At 41.4% G+C, this 26,234-nt stretch overlaps 1 protein-coding gene across 12 annotated transcripts in view; it reads right to left on the bottom strand.

Moving 5' to 3' along the window:
- CADPS (calcium dependent secretion activator) overlaps window positions 1–26,234 on the bottom strand; it is a 416,509-nt gene that overhangs the window by 119,215 nt on the left and 271,060 nt on the right. For 9 of the 12 annotated variants that reach the window (XM_032458143.1, XM_032458146.1, XM_032458144.1 and 6 more), the window contains 3 exons: window positions 19,220–19,356; window positions 15,600–15,787; window positions 32–133 (listed from right to left, as the gene is read on the bottom strand). In XM_032458143.1, coding sequence (XP_032314034.1) covers window positions 32–133; window positions 15,600–15,787; window positions 19,220–19,356 — 427 coding nt within the window. Of the gene's footprint in view, window positions 1–31; window positions 134–13,385; window positions 13,545–15,599; window positions 15,788–19,219; window positions 19,357–26,234 lie in introns of all 12 variants that reach the window. The other 3 variants (XM_032458141.1, XM_032458140.1, XM_032458148.1) reach the window with 1 other exon arrangement.

The raw sequence follows: 26,234 nt of genomic DNA, 5'->3' as shown, positions 1-26,234 counted from the left end.
CCTAAAAAGCCCTTTCGCCCCAGATCCTTACCTAAAATGTGTTATCTGATTTTCCAGCAGGATGCGGAGTCTCTCTTTGATTTCTTCAAAACGTTCCTTTTCCTCAACAGTCACAGTTCCAATCCCATCAGGCCTGAAAGAAGACATGTCATGAGGTGACGGGAACCTCATATGCTGACACCATCAAATCAAACCTCTAGCAGGAGGAAACTGTCCATTTTAGAAGAACAACTCCAATGATCGATGTGACCTTAGGAGAAGTCCTGCTTTTCAGTGCCGGCGACTGGAGGGGATGGGGTATTCTGAGGTTATCGTTTGAAGACATTTGCAGAACTGTCGCTCATTTACTGTGAAATGGTAAAATGTACAAAGTGGTGGCTTGCAGGTTAAATCCAGCTTCTAGACCTCTTCCGTTTGGCTCACAGCTTCTTAAAATTTTGAACTGCTTGCCAACATTTTTTAAATTAGGAAAGTTTTTATAATACAAGTCTCTTGAAAATTTGGAACAACTGGCATTAATTGGCAAGCAGCAACAAGCAGCCTCTTTCTTAGCTGAGGCAGGCACTCAGCAGGTCCACACCTCTAGTTTGCATCACCTGCCTGTCTTGTAGGTGCTTAGACCTGGGACTCCTGCATTATGCACACAAACTCCTATGAAAACCAGGCGTCTTGTGAGTGTTTATCCTTCCCAGAGCTAAATGTTATTAAATGACTCAATTTCCAGCTTACAATTACAGATGTTCAGATTAATTTAAGTACTCATGTATTAACTGAAGAACAAATTACAAGACACTGTAAAAATTATAAAACATTGATGAAAGAACTTGAAGAAAACACAAATAAATGGAAAGAGATCTTGTGTTCACGAACTGGAAGAATTAATTACATTAAAATGGCCACTCTACCCAAAGCCACCTTTGAGCTCTATGCAATCTCTATCAAAATTCCAATGGGATTTTTTTTTCCCACAGAAATAGAAGAAAAAATACAAAAATTTGTATGAAACCACAGAAGACCCAAATAACCAAAGCAATTCTGAGAAAGAAGAATAAAGTTGGAGGCATCATATATTCTGATTTCAAACTATATTACAAAGCTGTAGTCATCAAAGTGGTATGGCACTGGCATAAAAACAGATACATAGATCAATGGAACAAAACTGAGAGCCCAGAAATAAACCCTTGCATATATAGTGAACTAATGTTTGACAAGGGAGATAAGAATACTCAATGGAGAAAGGACAGTTTTTTCAATAAATGGTGTTGGGAAAACTGGATATGTACATGCAAAGGAATGAAATTGGACCCTTATCTTACAACACTCATAAAAAAGAACTGGAAATGAATTAAAGACTTCAATATAAGACCTAAAACTGTAAAAAAAAAAAAAAAAAAACCTAGATGGAAATATAGAGGTAAAGTTCTTTGACATTTGGTCTTGGCAATGATTTTTTTGGATAGGACACCAAATGCAAAAGAAGAAAAGCAAAATAGAAAATGAGACTACAGCAAACTAAAAAGCTTTTGCACTGTGCAATAAAAACACAACGTATGGGATGAGAGAAATATTTGCAAACCACCTATCTGATAAGGGGTTAATATTCAAAATATAGAAGGAATTCATAAAAAAATAGCAAAAAAAAAAAAAAAAAACTCCACTCCAAATAATTTGATTAAAAATGGGCAGAGAATATAGACATTTTTCCAAAGAAGACCTATGAATAGCCAACAGATCCATGAAAAGATGCTCAACATCATTAATCATCACAGAAATACAAATCAAAACCACAATGAGATATCACCTGTCAGAATGGCTGTTATCAAAACAAAAAGATATGAAACAAGTGTTGGTGAGGCTGTGGAGAAAAATGAACCCTTGTGCACTGTGGGTGGGAATGTAAACTGCTACAGACACTATAGAAAATGGTATGGAGGTTCCTAAAAAATCAAAAATAAAATTGCCATGTGATCCAGCAATCCCCCTTCTGGGTATATATCTGAAAAAAAAAAAAAAAAAAGGAAATCACTATCTTGAAGATATATCTGCACCCCCATGTTAACTGCAGCAATGTTTACAACAGCCAAGGTAGGGGAACAACCTAAGTGTCTATTGACAGATAAATTGATAGAGGAAATGTGATATATACACAATGGAATATTATTCAGCCATTAAAAAGAAGGCAGTCTTGTCTTTTGTGATGACATAGACAGACCTTGAGAGAATTATACTAAGTGAAATAAATCAGACAGAACACTGCATAATGTCACTTATATGTGACATCTAAAGAAGCTGACTCAGAAATGGAGAGCAGAATGGTGGTTGTCAGGGCTGGGGAGTGGGTGAAATGGAGAAATGTGGGTCACAGTGTGCAAATTTCCAGCTATAAGAGGAGTAAGTTCTGGGGCTGTAATCTACCATATGGTGACTGTAATTAACAGCACTATATTATTTACTTGAAATTTGTTTAGAGAGTAGATCTTAAATGTTATCAACACATACACACACAAGGTAATTATACTTGGGGGTATAGGTGACTATTATGGTAATCATCTCAATATATACATGTATCAAATTACCACATTGTACACCTTAAACTTACATGTGGTATATGTCAATATCCCAATAAAGGCAGAAAAAAGAATAGGATATTTTCCAATCTCGGAAATGAACTATTGCTCAGCTAATAAACAGAATGACCCTACCGTAAATAAGTAACTTTCAGCTTCACTATAGTAATCTCATGTTTCTGAATCACCCTTAGGTTCACACACATTTTCCTCATTTCCTTCGGCCCATTCAAGTTGAAAATACAAAGGAAGGCTGCATATTTATAGCCCAAATTGATCTGTGCCAAATTAGACGTGGGATAATCTGACCCATTCAAAGACTTCAGCTCCCCAGATCTTGTAGTGACTTGTTTTGACTACTGGCTGAGCCAGTTTGCAGATTGGTGCGTCACGATGAAACTTCTATTGGAACATTCTTCAGTTTGCAAATGCAAGTCATCTTGAGACCAAACAAATGGTCTTATTTATAGGCCTTCTCAAGGATCCAGCATAAGTTGGGAAAATCCTGTATACTAGACCAGTCTGACTGCACAAAAGACTTGGCAAATCATAGCACTGTACCTCCTGTTAGGGGTTTATTGGTCAGCTTCCCTTCTTCTTAAGTACTAAAAATGCCCTACTTAAAAAATAGGAAAACTTCCCCTCCTCCATTTGGTAGAAAATATTCCTGAACAGTAAAAACCTTACAGTCCACTTCTTCACCCCCTCCTGAACTTAAAGGCAAAATGGTAAATATCAGGGATGCTACTGGAATTAACTTATGTGTTTTTTTTTTTTCCAGGAAAAATCTCATATGTTAATTTATAAAATTTATTTAAAAAAAATTTTTTTTTAAAACATGAACTGTCCACAAAGCTGTAGTTAAATCTCAGGACGAATTCATTGGCTCCCACAAAATATATGTGACACTGTCTGTGGTAACGTCTCCTGTTTCTGTAACCATCTACAACTTCCCTTTAGCTGTGGCTTCTGGATTTTGTTTACACAAAAGCCATCTTGCTAATGCACTGAACGCACGTTTCTACAATTGGTGTGTGTGTGTATGTACACCATCGATTTGAGGGGGCAAAAAAAAGAGCCATTTTAAGCATTTTGTTTCTTAGCAGGGAATTAACCCAGAGAAAAATGCTATTAAATATAAGGTACAATTCAGAGAGGAGTTTATAGATCACAGAGAAAAGCCTGAAAACCATGTAACACGGGCAGCCCAGAGATGGTTGTGACCATTATTAGGTCACATTATTTTTTTCTGTGAAGAACTTCATTCCTTCCTTATGAAACAAGCCCTCTAAGGCAATTAGGCAATGAGAAGGTAGCTTTTAGACTTGTGCTTTGAGATGATAAAAACTGAACTTGTAGTGTGTGCCTGGCCACCTTGCCATTCTCACAACAAAGGCTATTATTCTAAAACATAAAGTTTGGTTGGTTTTTTTTCCCCCTTTTGTTCTGATGATTCACATTTACAATTAGTAAAGGTATCAGATGACAGCTTGCATGTCTCCGTGGGCTACTTTGTGAACACTGTTAACCTCCCTATTCAAAAAAAGGTAAACAACTAAAAATTACTGTCATCTTTTCTTAAATTTGCTTCTTGACTGCCCATGCCAGCATGAACAGTTCCATTTTAAAATAAATGGAACCAGCTAATCTTACGTCTGTAAAACACAAAGTACAGGCTTCACCACCACCACCAACAACAAGAAAACCAGGTGACAAGACACATCACGACTTAGACATCCAACACAGATTTATTTGTAATTGCCGGAAATGTTCTGAAATGATGCTGGTAACAGTGAATATTATTTTACCAACCGAGGAAGAGACGGGCAGGAATAACAATTTATCCAAGATCACAGGCTGTCACTCTATCAATTAGAAAGCAAAAGTACCCTTTGTTAGGGGTCTGATTTCTCATAATTACTACTGAAATTCTCGTCAAACATCAATTTCTTTTCCAATGACCCCTGTAATTTGCCAATGTAAATTTTACAGGTTTAGGTAGATTTCTATGGGTCTACTAACTGAAAAATCCGGGTTGGATATTTCGGGGAGCTCTGTTCTCACAGAAGCAATGAAATACTTTTTCTAGAACGGTGATTCTCAAACCTGAGTGTGCCTGAGAATCACCTGGAAAGTTTGTGACAACTCAGACTGCTGGACCACCCTGGACTTTCTGATTCAGTAGATCTGGGGTGGGGCCTGAGAACCTGCATTTCTAACAAGCTCTCTGGTGCTGCTGGGTTTGGGGAACCTTCCTTTGAGGAGCTCTGTCTTAGAGCAAGAAAATTCTGGGTGGGTGGGCTGAACACCTTAAAGGGTACTTTTGTTTCAGGGCTCCCAATTTCCCCTGGAACAGACTGAACATGGAACCAGAGATCTTCTCTAAGAAGTAATGGTCCACTGTTGAAGCTAGTAATCCATTCCCAAAGTGGCATCTGCACTGTTTCCAAGGTACTATTCTAAGCAGGGCTAGTTGCAAAATAAATAGAATTGTACTGGTGTCTCTCTGAAGCCATGCTTTTGTTTTTCTGTGCTGGAAACATTTGGGGGTTGATTCTATAATTGTCATAAAACTGGCTCCGCATCTTGTTCCTTCCTCAATACTTTTAGCACTTAAGGAATCACAAAGAATGAGAGAAGAGGAGGGAAGAAGCTGGAGTTTTAATCCCAGACCGAGATGTGTCTTTACTCGGAGTCACGCCTACGAGCCCTCAGCTCTCTTGTATCCTGAGTGCTGTTTTCTGCTCGTATTTTTACACTTCTTGGGGTCCACTGCCTCTTCCTAACAGCGCTGGAATTTGCTCTGGAGGAAGGACCTGGGCTGTGTTGTGGGTACTCCTGGGGGGAGGGCAGGGGAAATTCAGGTGCCTACTCTCCCACTGTCAACGCTGCAGGACTTCCTACAGGTCAGCCCCTACCTCCCGTGGTCCCTGCACCTCTAAGCTGGTCTAGACACTACACTCAGCTAACTGGACGCTCCTTCCTAGGACCTTTACATCAAGAAAATGATGTGAGGATGAAAGAGACAAGTGGAATTTGCTCATCCCAGCAGTCTGTCCTCATAGGTCAGTAGCTCTTAATCTCTGGCTGTACCTTAGAACAGGAGAGGGAGCTCTGAGAGGTCCCACCCTGAAGCTCTGATTCAGTCTGTCTGTAGTAGGGCCTTCACACTGTCATGTTACAGCTCCCCGGGTTATTCTAACATGCAGGTAAGGGTTGAACCATTGCTCTGGTCCTTTTGCTTATTTTTCCACAGCTGCCTTCAATCCAGTTTTCCCCTCCCTTTCTTTGAGGCTCCTGGCATGGTCCCAATCAACTCCCTTTTGCATAGATTATCCAGAGTCAGTTTTTGGTACTTATAGTGAACTGATGGAAGTTCATAAAGCACACAGCCCCTTTGTTCCCACGCTCCCAATTTTAGTAGAAGCGTTGATGCCTTCGAATCTAGCTTTAGAAACACACACACACACACACACACACACACACACACACACACACACACACGGAAGGAAATGTGGTCCCCGGTTGCTGGTTCCACCTAACTGCACACTGGCTAACCACTCACTTCTTGCAGATCATGATCCCGCAAACCTGAGACAATACGCAGGTCAAGTGCAGTCATTTCGGGAGCCCCGTCGCAGACTGGACGCCGGGCCACCTGCAGGCCATCGTCGGAGCCAGGAGCGGGCCTCCCCGGCCACGGCAGACTATATCACATCTGACACGGCGGGCATCTCTGGGATCCACCTTTCAAGTTTTCGGCAAACCGTTTTCTCACTGTCCTTCACGAAGTTGACATTTTCGGCAGCACGAGAGGAAGGATGTCAGGTCGGCTGCTCTTCAAGTCCTTGTCACAGTGGTTAACACCAGCTCTGTCATCTCCACTCTCCTCACAGCCTCCCATCCTGAGCCATGTCACAAATAATAATACATCTACAGTTGTGTCCCCCCCCCAACCTTTTTTTTTTTTGGTCAGATTGCAACTACCCTCACCCAGCTGCCCACACTTTAGGAGTCGGTATGTAAATTCTCCGTTTCCCTAGAATGCTTCTGAGCTGGATTTTGTTAATTCACATCCATTGTAGGATTAACCCAATCCGATTAAACACTAGGCTTTTAAAGGGAAACATTTTGTTGCGATATTTGAAATTAAGCGTGAACAATCGAGCCAAAGAATTCCAGCTACACCATGTTTTTGTGGAAATGAACTGACCTCTCCGGGGTCGTTACACTGTCACTCCACACCCAGGTGGGCACACGGAGGCCCAGCATTTAATTATCCTGTTAACGGGGCTCTCCACATAATTTTGTAAAGCTGGGCTACAAAACCTTCGTTTTTGTCAGGTTACTAAGTGAACTCAAAGCATACTATGACTGATGTGTTCCGAGGCTGCGTCTGTTTGGTGATTGAGCACAGAACCCGGTGTAGAAAGAAATGCGTGGATTGATTCAACAAAAGAGGAAAGAGTGCCTGGTCCACCTGTCTGCATACAGCCAGCTTTAAGCTCCTATCGCTCCCAACAAGGGGTAGAACCCCAGCTGAAGCGGGAACACACTCTCTCTAAATGCAAATGTCCACATATGCCAGTGCAGGCACCGTAAACATGATATATTTCCTCTCTCCAAGTGGATGCATGCCTGCAGACCGCGTTACGGAGCCACGAAAATGTCCTTAAACAAGCACGCTAACCGAATCCTCCTTGCTGCAAAACTGTTCCAGCCCCGAAATATGAGCACTCAAAGGGTCTGAGTGGAACAGAATTATTTTCATAGACGTTCCTCACGATGGTCCCTAAAGAGAACACTGAGACCCAGCACACTCTCTTAACCTCTCTCTCTCTTCTTTAAATTGACTTTTTCTAGCCATCCTTCTCCCTGACAACTTTCAGAATGACACTTTTGAGTTTAATCCCAGTGTGGGATATTTCCTTTGTCTCTCTCGAGCAGATCATCACTCCAAACTCAAGGTAGCACCAACGCATCAAAAGAAGACATCCCCACTGTCTCCTCTGGATGGTCTGTATCAACTCTAGGTTGATCATACATTGTAATTAGGGCTCTCACGTCCCGTAGTCACTGCTTCATTATGAAAACCCAGCCTCGCCCTTTCCCTCCCTCCCCTCTCCAGCCCATGCCCTTTTCTAATTATGCCCTGATGCCCTGGGGCTCAGACATGCTGCTAAAACAAATACATCAGAGCGTTTGTATCACAGAGTAAGACAAGAAGCAACAACAAGCAATTTCTACAACATTTCAAACATGCATTGACGCTTCTCAAGGTTGGCTTCAGTCGATCTGAAAAGAGGTGTGGAGAGGGCAAAAATCTACCAGTGAGGTCTTTCTGATTTGTATACTGCTTTCTAAATATGTAGCTATAACCCAACAATATCAGGAGATGTCTTCACTCTAAGGATGGGGGTGATGGAGCAGCCTCTCCCTACCGAACAGTCTCAAAGAATGTGGTTGCTATTTGAGGAAGAAGAGAAGACGTGTGTTTCTTTATTTCTAGACAAACCTAGGCAGTTAGGCTTTAAATTCCACCATGAACACCTGAGGACCTTAAGTACAGACTTCTGGGTGATCAAACCAGTCATATGTGTGGCTTTTGGGCATAACACACACCGTGAAAAGGGTGTGACACCTGAAAATATGTTTTGCACCAATGAATCCACTGACTACTGAATGAGGACACCCTGGTGGAATTTCAGAAGGAAAATGCACATTAGCTGGATGGTTTGTTATGGGCCAGAATGAAAGCACTGATGGGATAGATAATTCAGCACATTTTATAAGATTTTATGTGTGAGTTGAAAACCCTGCTGTTCTCATGGGGCAAATTTCCTTCAGGAAGAGAGTCACATGGGTTAAAAGCTAGAATGCAAGCTCTAAAAGGATTTCTCTTTCGGATGCAGACGTTCACTTGAAATGTGTTTAGACTTTTTCCCTCTTCTTCTTAGAAGTATTTCCAATCAGGTGAAGCTGGTTCTCTAGAATTTAGAGAGCATGACTCAGCTACTTGTAAGGGCAACGCCACCTGCTCAGAGCCGGGAGGCCAACCAGCCACGTGCTCCTGCCAACAAATGCAATAATGCCTGTGTCCCTGTGTGACATGAGACCAGGAATGTAAGTGTCACTATCGTCCCCTACCCATGCCTGCCTGCCACCGAACTGCTGTATTCAGAGGTCAGTAAAAGAGAGCTATGGTCTTTCCTCTCTCTTTGGGGGAGGGAGTTAAAAAGCACCAGACGTAATGTCATGATGGGTGTATGTGTAACTAGGAGAGAGAGAAAGGGAGGGAGAGATGGAGGGAAGGAAAGAAGAGAAGGAGAGAAAGGAGAGATTGGAGTGGAAGGAAAAAAATATACCTACGCAAAATGAATCCTTCACTTCCAGGTAGGTATTTGCAAAAAAGAAATAAAGGAAACCATTATGTGACACGGATTGGAAGTGAGGGACCAACCCTGGAGGCAAGGACATGGTTCACAAAGCAGCTGCTGTGGTCCAGGGAAGAGAAGATAGAGACCCAAGCCTGGTAGTGGCACTGAAGAGAAGGAGATGCGGATGGACTGGAGAGGTACCTAAGGGCACTGACAGGGCATGGTAATTGAACCTTGTGATGTGCTGAGGGAGGAGTGTCAAGGATGACTCTCAAGGTTTTTGTCTTGAGCAACTGGGTGGATGGAACCACGTACTGACTTAGGGACCCTGATGGAGTAACAGAGGAGAAAAGTGAGTTCCATCCGATTGTTCAGTTACTCAAATCTAAGCCACAAGGATCACATGGTCTCCGCATACAAGCAGCACCTTGGCTCCAAGCACATCTCCCAAAAGAATCCTTGGACTCATTTTCAGAGATTTTTAGGACTCATGCCCTCTTACATCTGCTTGTAGACTCATTAATCCATGCAGCTTACTTTGGATTGGGGCGGTTGGCATTATGGATTTGTTAATTGCTGATACAATGTACTTTCTCCGCAGGCCATATGTGAAGAGCAGCACTGGCATTCAAGAAATGTTAAATAATAATGTAAATGAGAAAAATTTCCAATCCCAATAATAAATGGATCCAAGGAACATTGACGCAACTTGCAATCATCGGAGCTGTTTGATTGCCTTGTCACTGTGGGACAGTGACCAAAGTGATGTGAATCTAAATGTCATCTAGAAAGAATACTAAAAATATTATGGTGAAAATTAAGTACTGCAACCCTAGGAGCTGATTTAAAAATGAGAAGATGTATCGATTTACATCTGTGGATTTGATGATCGCCAAGTGTAACCAGCTGAACGTACTCACATTTTCCCTTTATTTTCCTCTCCCTTTGAGAAAATGGGCTCAGTTTTAAAGAGCTGGTCCAAACTAATGTTCCCTCAATCAGTGGTTCTTAAATGTTGCTACATTTAAGAATCACTTGGGAGATTTTAAAACTATGATGCTTAGGCTCTATCCCAGATTAATGAAAGCAGAACCTTAGCGGGTAGGCCTAAAGCACAGCATTTTTTAGGCTCCTTGAGTGAGTCCACTGTGCAGCCAACTTTGGCCACCAAGACCTTGAATGAGTAGGATCTGCAGACCAAATGCCTTAGAAATACCTGGAGGGAGGAACCGATTAAAAGGGCAGGTGCCTGGCCCCATCCAAGACTTGCTGGATCAAATTATCTGAGGAGGGGAAACTTGCCCTCTCCATTTTAACAAACTCCCCGTATGATTTGTATGCAAACTAGAGTGTGACAACCCCTGCACAGGCCAAAAATCAGTGGTGGCAACTGTCATGCCTTTAGACACAGAATAAGTCTGTGTGAAAGAAAACAAAAGCCAAGTAAAAATGAGAAATTTCAGTGCATCACCTGGACGTTTGATTTTTCTTTTTTTAGGGTTTTGTTTGTAGGGGGCTGCCCTACAAACTAGTGTAGGGCACTGTAGAATCTTTAGAAGCATTGTAAATGCCTCTACCCACTAGATGAGGATAACATCACCCTTCTCCATGGTGACAATCAAAAATTGTTACCAGGTATTGCCAAGTGTCCCCTGGGGAAGAGATCACCCCTAGCCAAGAACCACTGCTCTAAAAGATGCCAACATGTGGATGGTTCCATATCTTCCACTGCTTGGAATTATGAGCAGCAAACATCCTCCTATTGACCAGATATGTCTACTTTGAATGAGATGTTCTGAATTCAAACAGGCATAGCGTTTGACAGGGACATGGCACAGGCTGCCAGAGAAGGCAGGATAAACTCAGTCACCAGACCCTGAGTGGTCACTAACGATGTCCAGCTGCACTAGGGCAGGGATCTTTCAGGCTGCTGAGTTATTAATGGGTAGAAAATTAATAATTAGGTAAAAAGCGACTTTTCACCTAATCAAGTTGGCTGTGAGATGACAACGGGAATGGGCTCTATTGTTCAGTTAAATTCAGTTAAAGGGCAATTTGCTTCCATGAGTCATGAATTCCTTCTTATACTGAGTCAGAAAATAGATAACATCTCCACATGCAAATAGTGTTCATCCCGATGAAGGAGGCAGGAAAATGTATTTCCCCTGACCCCCAGGACCGAAAGGCTGTTAATTACTGTTCAAAGGAGACTCTCCCTTAGGTGGTCTAAAACTCCAGATCCACTCTGGCTTTTTCCACAAGGCCAGAGTTACCAGATGAGCCAAAATGGTTTTGGACATCTTTAAGACAAAAATGGAAAAATGTTTTATGACTTCAGATGACTGCTACAATGCCTCACCAGGAAATTTTGAAATTCGTATCAGATAACTGAATCGGCATCTCACACCATATACAAGCACTTATGCTGGGCAGGTAGTAAGGCAGAGAGGTTACAAATGAAAGCACCACAGTCAGAATATCCATGTTTGAATTAGGTCCATACGCGTATTTGCTACAGAGTAAGTGAATGAATTTATCACAGCCTCAAATTCGTCATCTGTTAGGTGAGGGTACTAATAATATAGATCTCATAACAATGTAATAAGCATAAAATAAAATAATATATGTAAACAGCACTTCACACAGTGCCTGGCATATAGCAAACTCTTATTAAATTGTGATAATTAAACTTTATTTATGAAATCTGATAATAGATAATTTTACTTGTTATTATAACCTAATAAGATAATTTTAGAGGTTGATGGGATATTACAGGTGCTATGGTTCTATGTGCTCATTTTGCAGATGAGAAAACTGAGACACAGAAATGAGGTATGATAATCTTAGATTTTTGCAGAACAGGCTCTAATACTCAGACTTTTAGAATCTACGTGCAGTGCTGATGTACTAAAAAGAGGAAGAGTTTGGGCACAGAGTATCTGGATTTGCCACTTAAATTCACATTCAGTTTCATCATCTGCAAAATGGGTGTAAACGTAGCTAACCTGACAATGTTAGAGCAAATGAGACAGAATGTACTTTATAAACTGCAGAATACCACACAACTGATATATAATATTATGATTTCTTCTTCCTTAAAAAATGCAATGCAAACATAGACCATGGGACACACATAAGCCTCAAAATACCATTCAAGATCATTTTAGGTAGTTTTTCAAGGCGTAGGGAATAGGTCAGACGCAAGCAAGTATGGCCATTTACTCTCTGCTCTGCTTTAATGCTGAACATGCCCAAAGCAGCACCTTGGACAGCAGCCAGAGAGGCTTCTTTTAGGCACCAACAACATCCTCTAAGCACTTTCTTACCGGCTGCCAGCTGCAGCAACCTCACAGTATGACCATCATGGGGAGACACAAAAACTCCATTCCACCTCCTCCCTTGTATACTGCAAATTCAGAAGGTGGGTGTCCACATGGAAACAGGGCTTTCTTTGACCTTCACTACTAGACCTGCGTACACTGATTGACAGCCTGTTACATTCTCTAGGAAGTGAAAATTGGCATTTTCATTCAGTCTACCTGTAAGTGAACTGTATATTTTAGGACATAGAAATATTCAAATGAATAAACTCATTCTGAAGCATAGAGCACACCTCCTTGCGAACTATGTGTAGTTCGACATGCTAGGGTCAGAACAAACCACAGCAACAAATCTTTAAAATGTCAATGTTAATTTGGAGAAGATACGGAAGGTGAAGAATGACATAAGGATAACACTGGAGATAATTGTACATCTAGTTTAAAAAGGAAAAAAGCCACCAATTTGCCATTTTACCAATTCACAAAGAGAGCATCTCTAAAGGACATGGGAAACAGGAGAGGATAAACATAATTTACAAAGAATCGAAAAGTGCTTTCAAGGAGACCTCATCATATCAATGATTCTACTAAGAGTCATTAATTTACTGATAGACTTGACTTTGTGTCTTTATTATAAATCATTATTTGAAGTTGGATTTCTTTCATGAGATAAATGTAGAACGGAGGGGGTTTGCTGAAAATGTTGGACCTACTACAGATGTATGAACCCAACTTAAGCCAACCTATTTCACTCACTCCTTAAACATAATTTCAAAATTATAAAGCACCAGTTGCTTATTATGAACGGCTTGGTAAGGTACCAGGCCCCTAACGAGATGCCACTTAAAAAAGCAATTAATGATTCTCTTTACATATTGTTCAATTAGTTTTTTTCAATATGAACATGTTTTCAACGTCCACTAAATACCTGACTCAAATTCAGTCCTAATACATAGTATTTTTGCCCATTGTTAGGATTTTTAAACACACATCTTTTGACAGAGACTTTGGGAATACACAAAGCTTGCGGTTGGCTAAGGTGGAAGTTGTAGCGGAGATGAGGGGATGGGGAAGGTCACAGACATCGCGGAACACAAGCGAATACACACATAACTTCTTACCTCTTGGGCTCTGGATTTGCCTGGGTTTTGGGATTTTTTCTTTTTTTGGATTCCTTTTTGGTATCTTTTTTAGCCTCTGGTTCAGATGGGGAGGGAGTTTTGATCCCTTCAGGGTCTGTATTTGGTGGCAGCCCACTAAGGTACACATGCATTTGTTGACTTTGGAGAGGGGGTGGTCGCATGGGGCATGCACAGAGTGTGGTCAGCCACGGGAGAATCGAGAGCACACATACATGCACAAACAAAAGAAAGAAAAAGAAGGATGCATCAAACAGCGAAAGCAAATGCATTCAAACTAAAATAATAAGCAAAAAAAAAAAAAAAAAAAAGATGCAAACTTGCATAAGGAAAATCAGAACTGAAAAGAAAATAAGAAATCCAAAACTGTTTCCATGACAAGATGTATAAACCTAACTGTGAATCAAGTGGCAGTCTTACAATATGAAATCCAGACAATGTGTATCATAATTCATGATGATGTTTACCAGGGAGTTTACAAAAACACTTCATTATTTTATAACACTTTCTTATTCAGTAACATATGTAGAATACAGTGTGACAAACCAGAGAATATAATGCAACTTCTCTCTCTCTCTTTAAAGAATTCAGTCCAAGAGGCTGTAACAGATAGTCATCAAAGTGTACATATTTATAAAAAGCAGAATTATGCAGAGCTACTCCCCAGGTATCAGAGTTTTCATGAATATCTTTGATGCAAATGAAAGGTCATGTGCTGGGCTAGCAAGCATTGTAACAATGGGAGGTGATGAAAACCTTGTTGCCTGTTAAATATTCAAACCCGCAATGCTATTGTTATCTAGCTCTAAATGTTGAAGTTGCATCTCATAAAATCTAGCCGTACTAGAGAGAGAGAGAAAAAAAATCACAGCCCGAACCCCACAGATATTTCAGTGTTATAGCTTGCAAAGATGAAGATGACTGACAGAATTCTGATTCAAAATAAAATGCAGTCAATTCCGGATTCTCCCACACATGAATTTCCCCAGAGTAGCAACTTTTTCATCACAGGCTGGGTTTCTGGAGCCACTTCGTTTTCCCTGGCTGTGCCTTCCCTGGCTATTGGTTGGGCTTCCTCGGGGGGGTAGTGGAGGTTTATCTTTATAGTAATGTGAGGCTCCATGCACTGGGATGGTAAACTGGCTATGGCACTGTGGAAATTTATTCCATGTCTTCAAAGCCAAATGGTAATGTTCTTAAATTATTTGCTGCTTTGCATTATTCAGAACCTGGATTTTTTTCCTCCAGGAGCTGGGCAAGGTCTAAAGAAAGAAAATACTTAGTGTGGAGTTAGGAGAACTGATGTTCCGGTCTTGTCTGCAAAACTTAGAAACAGAAGGGGTTATGATTACACTGTGATCTCTGAAGTTCTTCCCAGCTCCGTGGTTCACGATGAGTTTTGCTTTGCAGCTTCACCTAGCTTGTTTCTGATCCTGAATTTCCTCTGCAGAGCATTTGGACATGCTGCTCCTTTGGCCCAGAACCACTGAACTCCTCCTCCAGTCCTCAGTCCTCAGGGAGGCCCTGCCTGTCACCCTGCCATCCCAGCTGAGTCGTGTTTCTCTTATTAAATGCTACCATGGGACTTCATTCCATTTTCTCAGAGAGCCAATCTCTATACCACTCTGCCCTCGTTTGGTGTCTAGTTTTTGCTCACCATGGATGCTGACCCTCAGCAAGTAATTGTTGAATATTTATGGAATGAATGATAATAACAACAAAGGCAAACATTTATTTAGCCCTTGCCATGTTCCAGGCATGGCGCCGAGCCCTTTATAACCGCTTGCATCCTCTCAACAATCCCAGGAGGTCATTATCATCCCTGACTGACAGAGGAGAAAACTGTGGCACAGAGGTTTTAATCACCAACCAAGGTCATGGCTAGCAAATGGAGGAGCCAGGATTTGAGCCCAGACTATCCTAACTTCAGAGACCACTCTAGGAGTCCTGTCTGCCGCTTCTATTAAGTCTCTTGAAACGAGAAGAAATTCAAACCTGTGTGTTCTTTGTGTTTGTGTGGCTGGTGTGTGTGTGTATGTGTGCACGTGTGCACACACGCGTATGTCTGTACTACTGAGGGAATGGGGATGGATAGAGGGTGAGAGATGATACTAAAAGCAGGACCAATCATAAACCATTGCCAGTGTCTCAAAAAAAATTTTTTTTTTGAAAGAATACTTCTGGACACGTGCTTACCTGTTCCCGTGGACATGGGACGCACAGAAAGCAAAGCTGTAGTGAAGGAGGGTGGGGTCGATCATGGCGCCGTTTTCCGCCCGTTCAAGCAAGTCTCTGAGGTAGCAGAGATGGCGGTGACACCCTCGGACTCCATTTCGGGCGCAATACTCGTCTAGTACAAACACCTGGCCTGGACTGAACCAGCCCTATTTGGGGAATAAAGGAGAGACTTTCTTTTAAATACAGGTTGGTTTTTCTGGGAGAGCTGCTAGAATTGGGGGTGACTGGAGAAGCGGGTAAAAATAGAGCTAACACTTACTGATTGCTTATGGAGTGCCAGCCACTGTGCCAAACTCCGCATGTGCTATCTGGTTTAACCCTCACAACAGCCCTATAAGGTAGGTACTGCGATCCCTCTTTGATGGATGGGAAGTTGGAGCTCAGGAAGGACATGGTGACGCAGTAAGTGATGGCATCTGGATAGCAGAGGGCATGATTCCACAAAGAGAGTCTCACCCACTGCTTTAACACTGAACCATACACTTGAAGAGTATTGGAGTTGAGGGTAAGGTTAAGTCCCGGTTACCAATAAGAAAAAATAGTATTATTAATGCCTTACATGGGTCTAGTGTTTTACTCTTGACAAAGAACTTCAGTTGAGTCCCATAGCAACTTTGGAAAGTAGACATCTTCATTTCATAGATGAAAAAATGGAAATCAGAGCTGTTAAGTGACTCACAAATAATACCAAACAGGCAGGATTCAAACCCAGCTCTGTTTGACTCCAAGATTTCTTCTTCTTCTTTTTTTTTTTTTTAATGCTCTGGAGCATAAAGAAATACTAGGATTGGTCTACATACATGCCAGGACTTCATAAATCCTTCTACTTTGGAAGGAAAATGGTTTTAGATTTTAAAATGAAGAGAATAACATCACTTTCCAAAGAGAATAACATGACTAAGTTGTTAAGTTGTGAATCAGACATGATTCCATTAAACAGAGAGGAGCTTCTTGTGCCCTGGTTGAGCCTTTTCCCCTCACCCCTCCTCTGGCAATTATTTGTTTTCTTCTTATTTATTTATTTGCTGCAGGACCACACAAAACTCTGCTCTAAAAGAGAACCTGGATGGAATCTGTGATTCAGAGCTGACTGGGAGGCATGATGGGGTAGAAACTGCTGCCTCCGCCGTGCACTTAAGAAAAGAGCCGCACAGAAAGCCCTAGGGACTTGCCACTCAAAGTCACCCTCGGAACAAGCCTGAAATCAAATCACTTCTTTCAGTTTGGGTATCCTTCTGAAGTAAGACATAAACCAATTTAGGTGGTACTTTGCAAGCTGGGAATTTAGGGTTGTCTTAAATATAAATTTAATTTTCCTTGGAGGGTCTTCTCTGAGTCCTCTTTTGACTGTCACTCCATCTTGGGAGGGAAAAGGCAAAAGAAGAGAGGGACCGGGTGGCAGGTAGAGGCCACAGCGGTGCAGCGTGGGAAGCCTCTGCCACACTCCAGTCTCGTATTAGCGGATCTGGGGAATCTTCGATTTGACAACACGCAGCTCAGCAATGCATCCAACGGAAGACGGCATCTTTCCTATTTCAAATTGTAAGTTACTGCAGAGGGCGGGAGAGTAGTCGAGGCAGTGGGCTGCCCCTATAGGCAACTTCTTTGCCACTCCATCTGCTACCCCAAATGCTAAATCTTAGAAACAACACTGCTGTGAAAGATTAAAATATATTTTCTACGACTCAGATGACACCAAGTCTTTTGTAGATGCCAAAATAGCTGCTTTGAAAAGAGTTGAAGAAATATCAATTAGGAACTCAGTCGAAGACACAGAAAAATTTATGTATCCCTGCTGGTCGGTCTCCAAAACTAACTGAAATAAAAAGATTGTAATAATGAGAAAATGGATTATATAGAGGCAGGAGAGAAGGTCCTTTTAATCGCTGTTATTTTCTGAAATTCTGGGAGGATGATTAATAGATACAGGTATACAAATGGGGAAGGAAATTATTTTATTCTATTTGTAATTAATTTTGGATTTTAGACCATATTTTTAGGCCTATATGTGACTAATAGGAAGCAAACATCAAAATTTCATTTCTGGTTTAATTTTTTAGAGGACATTTACTAACTCTCCTTAGTGATGAATTTCTTGGTGAAAAAGAAAATTGTTTTAAGAAATTATGCTTTGAAAAAAGTCTTGAAAATAAAATGCCTCAAAAAAAATTTCCTCAGGAGACTAGGAATTATACATAAAAGCAAATGACTTAAGTTTGGAGGCATATTCTTACAAATTTCATAAATGCATTTTATAATTATGTGAATAATTACATAATCGTAGGAAACACATTTGCGAAAAACTGCCTTGCAATGCAAGGTAAGCTTTTTTTTTTTTTTTTTAAAGTCAAAATGATGTGTTCTTTTCCAATTTGGCAAACTTCAGATTCTTCTGATGAAGTGATTCTAAACCTGAGATAATCAATGAATCTTTTATGAGGCGAAGATTAATAAACTATTCCATGTAATCCTGCTTCTGTCTTTAAGACTATTTTATTTGCCATTTTTAATATTTTGGCTTCTGGCACAGAAAAAAAAGGAATTTAAAACAAAAATTAGAATAGATTTAGGCTATAGTCCTGGCATTCAGAAAAAAACAGATTTTCATTATATTTATGTTAATATCAGTAATATGTTATCCTTAGTTAATTATATAATATTAATAATATATAAATATAGTCACCTTAGTACGCAGAGTCAGGGACGAGGCTTTCCCTCTGTGTAAAGTCATTTCACCCTTTCGCCTCACCTTTCCCATCTATAAAGTGGGATTAATAGCACTTATCTTTAAGAAATGTAATAACTGTTTACGGTTTGCAGAAGGGAATGAATTGGGTCGTTTTTAGGCTTTCGAATTTGACAGTATAAAGCCCCAAATGTATCTTCAGAAATCCAATAAGGACACAGCAGCAGCCCTTTGCATTTAAATGATTTAAATCCAGGCTTAAGACAGGATTTCAAGAAATGCTCTTGCTGGAGAGCTGGACTTCTAAACGTCTAAAGCAGCAAAAGAAAAATTCCCCCCACCCAAGGGTAAAAAAAATGCTTTGAATGCCATGAAGGAAAAAAAAGCCACCCAAACAAGCCCAAACCCCTTTAGCTTATGAAAAGTGAAATGAATTTTATTTACAAATCATTTTCATCTTTAAAAAAAAATAAGCAAAAAGAACGCTTTCATTCCTGAGACAGGAGCACAGGGTCTTATCGTCTGGGGTGGGGCGGGAGGGGGGATCTCGAAAACTAAGAAACCGAAGCAATTTTTATAAGTTCTCCACAAGCAGGTGCCAAACTCGATTACCCTCTTGGGAATATTTCTCGAGTAGCAGCTGAAAAGGGGGAAGCTCAGATAGGGAGGCTGGGGAATTGGATCCATCTCCACTGATAACTTCCTCTCGTTCTGTCTTGTTTCTTGGGTAAGTAAAACTATCCCAATCCAGGAAATCAAGAACACGTTTATAATTGTTTAAGGGGCCCAGCAAAGGAGAAAAGAGCTTCTGACATAAAGGTAGAGAAATATTTCATGTTTAAAAAAAAATGTCATCACGATGAAATTGCTGTAGACCAAAGAATATACTTGCCAGGCAAGAATAGGAATCATTAAGTCTGTGGTCCAAAGTAAGACGTTGCACCATCTCAAAGAGGGAAGCGTGGTCAAAGTTACAGGGGTTGGAAGAGATAAATTCATCCATGCCATGTTTTTGAGCTCTATCTGCGTCTGTTCATTTATACATGTAGAGAGAGACACAATTTAGAGAAAACACATCATATTTTCTTTGACATTTCAAATACACAGGAATTCACTAGGCATTACAAACGCTAGCTGTTCCCCCGCTAGCCTCCCACCAACAACCCCAACGTGTTCTTTTTACCTCCCATTGTCAACTTGCATCACTCACTGGTGAGTTTACTGCATTTAGGCAAAAATATATTGGCATCAACATGTTTATCAAATGATCACAACTCCAGTGCATTTATGTTGCTCTTTAAAAACTAAGCACACGACCGGAACTTCGCCTGCGTTTCACCAAACCCTGAAAGCAGATCGGATCTTTGCTTATAAAAGCCTATTTAGCTTTTCGGTTTTTAATAGATTCTGCCATTCCAGTGGTTATGTCTAGAGCAATTTCTCTACAATTATTGGGATTGTCTGGGGAAAAAAAAAAAGGGGGTTATGCTGATTTTCAGCAAAGTGACAATCTTTGTAAATATCCTCCCCTTCCAAATCCCCGTTGCCAATTTGGTTTCACAAAAGGTTTGGGTCCCCAGCCTCCAAAATGAAAAGAAAATAATAACAAAAGATTTTCATTGAAACCTGGAGAATAAGGTAAACGGGAATTTAGTCTGTGATAGCCAAGGACGTTGCCTTACAGAGTGCTTACTCAGAGAGCAAAGCCTTATGAAAGACAAACAAATTTACTCAGCAAGGGCTGCGATCTGCCATTTATTGTGAATTAATAGTCTCAATGTATTCACACTTTTCCTTACAGGGTGAAGGCTGTAGGCAAAACCTCCTAAGGGCTAACTAATTAATCTCAATATGTGTGTAACTAAAATAGCCTCTATTCAATCGGCAAAATAACTCAAGAGAATTCAACTCGGGTTGAGACCAAGCAAATCCCGAAGAGGTAGGAATGAAGGTCCTATAGACGTTAAAGGAGTCGGCTCACTCCACCTCATAATTTACTCACTCTCCCAAAATGCAGACTGCAAAGTAAAAGAATTTCTTATATCAAATCGAGCAAGAGTTTATTCATTCCCTTGCATGCAATATTCTACTGGAATACGGGGACCTGCCAGGGACCAGAGATGCTGTCAGGAACTCGAGGAAAATGGATTTCTGACTTGAGAGGGTGTGTGAATAATACTTCCGTACGTAGCCTTCATCCCTGCTTGAGGTAGGGCTAAAAATGGGGGTTAGAGTAGCAGTGTGATGCTAAGATGATTTCCCCTCACGTTATTAATTTTGTGCATCGTTCCAGCCTAAACGCACGGTGTGTCAGGTAGACGTATGCCCTCCTATTGTTCGGTGTTTAAATCTTCAGCCATCTTTCGTAGAAGTAGCAAGTGGTCAGTGTTTGAACAGGATGTGTTGTTTATGCCCAAGACACGCAGAACGACAGTTTCCAAAAGGAAAGTTGAAGAATGTGGATTTTAACAGCCAGATCAGTCCACTGGGACGATAAAACACCAGCTTTTCGAAGGGATATCACATGAGCAGGAATTATAGTAGAGCAGCTGAAAGAATTCTCTTTGCTGGGTTAATTGCCTCAGATCTGTCTTCAGGGAAGTGCTTTCAGTTTGAGGTTCGGTGCTTTATCCAGGAGGGTTCTTTTGTTTGGTAATTTGGACTTAAAGCTAATTTCTTCCTTTGCCTCAGGGTGGCCAGTAAGAGAGGTGGCCAGGATGTTGGTACTGGGAAAAAAGCTAGCTGCTTCTCTGTGTGTGTGTGTGTGTGTGTGGTGTGTGTGTGTGTGTGCGTGTGGTGTGTGTGCGTGGGGTGTGTGTGTGTGTGTGTGTGGTGTGTGTGTGTGTGTGTGTGTGTGTGTGTGGTTGTGTGTGTGTGTGTGGTGTGTGTGTGTGGGGGGGTGTGGGGTGTGTGTATGTGTGTGTGTGTCTGTGCCTCCTCTGGCCCAAGGCAAATGTCTTAAACCTAGTCCACCTTCTGATGTCCCCCTGCCAGACAGCATTCCTATAATCCAGGCGGTACCTCCCATCCCTTAGGACAGATTCTACCCTCTCACCTGCACCCTGCCAGTCCCAGGACAAACTAACAGTGGGGTCCACGAACTGCTCATCCTGTTTCATCCTCATAAAAAGCCTCACTCACTCTGTGTCTCCCAGATTGAACAGGGAGATGAGGCATTTGGGCTAGCACCAGCTTCTTGCTTTCGGATTTCTCAGAAGAGGCTGCAAGCTGACAAACGGGCCGGGCCCTTTACTTCGCCAGTTTGGCTCTGCTGTTTCATTGCTCTTTAACTACGATGCTGCAAATGGTCATTTCATTTGGAGAGAAGGGGGGGGGCTCTCTTATAGCTGTTAAAAATAAGGCCCATGTTTCAAGTCTCTGACTCTTATTTGCTGAACCTCCTGAAAACTTTGTGATGAACTATTTTGCTTGGATGCCCACTCAGGAAATGGATTTGAAAAGGGAGCTTGGCTCCTCTGCAGAGATCTGGATACAGACCCACTCCCTGCCTCTCCCCACCCATCATCACGATGCAGCTTCACTGCACTAATTCTTGGCTTCGAGTTCATCTAAAGAACAATTTCATTTTTACTTACATCTTAAAGCAGGGCTTTTAAAATCTGCTTAAAATCCACCTGTTTTCCTTTTCAGAAAGCCACCCTATCAACATTAAAACCTCCTTTTCCTTTCCTCCTGCTTTCGCTCCATCAGTCCACACTGGAGAACAAGCCTGGGACTGGTTTAGGAGGTCCGGAGGCTGGTGTGAGCTCCGTTTTTTAAAGAGCTGTGGGATGCTGGCTGAGTGGTTGATCTCTCCGAGCCTCAGTTTCCTTATGTATGAGATGAGCCTGTCAGTTCCCTTTCCACTGTGGTTGTCATTTAATAAGATCCTTAAGGTCCTTAAGATCCCTTCCCACCTTCCGTGTGCGGGATGGAGCTTAATGCGGTGGGAATTTCCAGCAGGTAAAACGAGCTTACGCAAAATCACCATCTACTCAGCATCCGGCTCGTTACCTTAATGGTTCCCGCAACTCCAGAGGGCTTAACAGGATGGCTGGCTCCCATGAAAGTTCTGGGAGCTTCATTGAGCTTATTATATTCGGCAAAAGAAAGAGGAGCGGTGGGCTGGGAGTGCTATTTTAAGGTGTCAGTGGAAGGGATGTGAGTTTTAAGCTCCATCTGAGCAGAGATTTTTGAGATTTTTGTCTTCTGCCATGTTCCCAGCACCTGGGACCGTACCTGGTACACGGCGGGCACTCAAAACCTATGCGTTCAAATAATGAATTTATTTCATGGAAATAAACAAAGTCACCCTCTCAACAAACAGGTTCTATTTTACCTGATTTTATGGAATGTTGATGCACTAAACCCAATGGGAACGGTTTATCTGAGCTCGGGTATCCGTGGCTCAGTGGGCGGGCCTGGACCATCACAAGGACTGACGCTGAGGCCAGCTCTGCCTGCTCCAGGCTGCGTGACGTGAGGGAATCGATCAGCGTTTCTGAGCCTCGTTTTCCTCACGTGGAAGTTGGGGATGGAGTTTGAGTCTCCCCTCAAGGAGGGTGGTTGAGAGGATCGGATGAGGAGAAACTATAAACCTAGGCGTCTGGCCCCTCCTAAGCACTCAAGAATCCTCAACTATGAGTTGAACGGGCAGGCTTCTAAGCGCTTCCTTAAGCCAGTTTGTTTAACGTTCTTACTGAGCCAAGAATGTCTCTCCATTGATAGCTAATGTTAGTTATAGGTTGTTTCTTAAACCATACTGTTTCTAGGAAGCTGGGAGCCCTTCCCAATCTCTCTGCTTTATGCTTCTCCTCTGGCCCTGTATCACCAACTCCTTGTGTTTTTGCTGGGTGATGTTCCAGTTTCTCTGTGGTCAGAACACACACACACACACACACACGTACACACACTGAAATCCCTTGGTAGATGACATGGTCCTTGAGGGTAAGTGTCTGATCTGTGATATCCCCTTCCAGCCCAGAGGAGCCAGCTCCTTGGGAGGTTTTTATTAGCTGCCTTACTCTGACACCTCCAGCCCAGGAAACTTCCCATTGACTTTATTAAGAGTCACACACATGGGGATTCAGATGGCATCTTGCAAATCCAAAAGTGGGAACATGTGCTCTTAGAGGGGAAAAAAAAAATCTTATAAAAGGAAACAGAATTCTAGGTGCAGGTGTCTTTGGATACCATTCAGATTGTCTGCCTGTGTCTCCATACATGTCTAGGACCATATGCATTACATATGTTGTCTATTTTAAAATAAAACGCTGCAGTGGTCCAGCTGTTCCAAATTCTGTTTCAAAGAACTTGTGGGTGCTTCTCAAGCAACACCATATAGTCATTCTTGCACTGTCCCAGTCTGTTCTTCTTCAGTGCTGAACAGTTAAAAAAAAAAAAAAAAAAAAGCTCCTGGCAATCCCATTCTGCCCTGGACAAACAATGGGAATTGTTCGATTAGAGAAAAAGAAAACTCCAGTGTTGACATTAGCAAGGGGAAAAGAGCCCGGAGCAGAAGTATGAGAAAGTCAATTCCCGAATTCAGGACACGTCGGGATCAATTCCTTTTTTGCCAAATGTTCGGCACGTGTCAAGAGAACGAAAATGAATGTGAACGCTAGGCTGAGCAAAATAGAATTAGGAGAGTAAAGGAGAAGCTTAAATCTCCAGCGATGTTTGGATTATCTCTTGCTTTGGGAGTTGCACGCAATCCGATGCTCTTTTTTCATTAATATGTGTATTCTTTCATTATTTTTTTAAATTTAAGAAATCAAGGATTCATGGCATTTTTAAGAATTCATATCAATCTTTACCTTTTTCAGACCTGGCTGAATAGTTCCTAATTCCTGCTTGGTCTGTAATGGCTTCAAATACATTGAAAATGTGTTACGTAATTTTTTAGGCTCTGGGGCTCAGGCATAATTCAACACATCTTCCAAACGATGCTACCTGTGTGACTTCTGCGGTTGAACTGCATAAAGATTTTGAAGTCCTTCATAGCATGGGCATAGGAGACTGACCTCGGACTAAACTTAGACAAATAAAGCTGATACTGGTACCCAGACTATATTTAGAAACTTACAGCACTGTCAGTGGTTATCCACGACACAGAAGCAGGCTGATGGATGTGCACACCTAGGGAAGGCACGTATGCTTTCAAGGGGAAACTAACCAAAATCTTGACCCCCAAGTTTGCTCAGAAACAATTTTGTTTTGGCATTTAAGGAATATTGGGGAATTAAAGGTTTCTAAAGTGATGCGATTATATGGATTTCACACTCTCATTTAATCTACTTAAATTTCAAGTGGCCATCCATCCTGCCATTTATGCTGCTCTTTAATTGTCGATCTGGAGGTCTGGGTTCATTTCACATTTGATATTCTCGTCCTTTTTCTCCCTCACCCTGGGACAACATATATCGTATTTTTTTTTCACGATCTCTCGTCTTAATAGCAAGCATATTTGTGTGATCTTGTTTCCGATAGAAAAGAATTTTGATACGTTTGCAATAAGGTCTAGCAAATGGAATTTTCTTGGGAGTGGGGGGAAATGATACAGCTTTCAAATGCTCATTTTATGGAGATTTTCCTGTTACTCCAAAAGCTCAGGGATCAAAGACAAAAAGGTCAAAGCTCTCTTTTTATTTTGTACTATTACGTTTTGGAAATTTTTATAGGCTAGGGAAACAAGAAAATCTGCTGTTGAATGAAACTGTGAGTGTGTTGTTGATAAAACTGTCTGAGAGACGCTCCTTTCTCTAATGAATCTCTTTCCTAATAAGGTAGAGGTAGCTGTTTCATCACTGAAATTCAGAGCACAGTTACGGCTGCCGTTACTCCTCACGGATGCTGGAGGCAAGAGAATAGCTAATGTAACTCTAAAGTCACTGTGAACTCAAACTGCAAATTAAAAGGTGACTTTGTATCTTTCTTATATGGCAAATGTGTGCTTGTCATATCTGCTTGACAGTACAAGGGGGAATGCATGGTTTGGACAATAACGAGCAATGACAGTAGTCAACCTCATCAGAAGACATGAAATAAAGAAATGACAATGATTGATGGCAGCTGGCTGTTTACGGAGTTTTCTAGAAGAGTGTTTCTTGGCATGAACAAGTAACCAGGGGATGTTGTGACCTGCCTGAGCTCTGCACAGCAAGCAAAACATTGGTCCTCCCCTGGCTGCTGCCCTTGAGAAACGACGTCATTCTTTCATGGTCCCTTTGACTAAATCAAGCTAACCTGCGTGGCCAAGAGAGGATGGCTTCCTAAGGAAGCTATCAAGGGCCACATTGCCTTTTGCGGAAATCTCGAATTTAAAACTACACCCAGGGGGATAACCATGTGATGGTTATCTCCATATTCATTTTTTTTTTTTTTATAATTCTTCCTAAGACAGATGCTTTGAGTGAAAAATCCTGACAGAGATTTTTTTTTGTCAGTGACCTCAAAACAAACACATGATTTGTAATTTTCCCTGCTGTCATCATTACCTTTCGATTCATTTACAGAGTATTTATTTGCTGCTGTTTTTAGTTCCCTGCAACATGAGCAAAAATAAATTTTCTATAGTTGACTCATGAGTAATTTATCTTACTATAAATCACTATAGGTCATGAAAACACTCCCCCGATTAGTGAATAATATGTCCAATGTGTCTGAAGTAGTTAACAGAGACGTGAACCTTCATTAAAAATGGTCTGTTGAAATCACATCATGGTATTTGGAAAATCTGGGACCTGATCGCGGGAGTCGATTTTTTTAAGAAGTCATTTACTTGACGGTGAGAAGGAAAGTCATTTCCAGTGTGGTTCGGGGGTCATGCAAATTAAAACTGAATTAATTCTCTGATATTCCATCCTTGCAATTGCAAGGTGACAATACAAGAAGAAAATTGCAAAAGT

The sequence above is a fragment of the Camelus ferus genome, chromosome 17 (genome assembly GCF_009834535.1).
Source record: "Camelus ferus isolate YT-003-E chromosome 17, BCGSAC_Cfer_1.0, whole genome shotgun sequence".
In the NCBI taxonomy this organism is placed as follows: Eukaryota; Metazoa; Chordata; class Mammalia; order Artiodactyla; family Camelidae; genus Camelus; species Camelus ferus.
The sequence above is the reverse complement of the archived record's forward strand: the minus strand, read 5'-3'. Positions and strand labels throughout refer to the sequence as shown.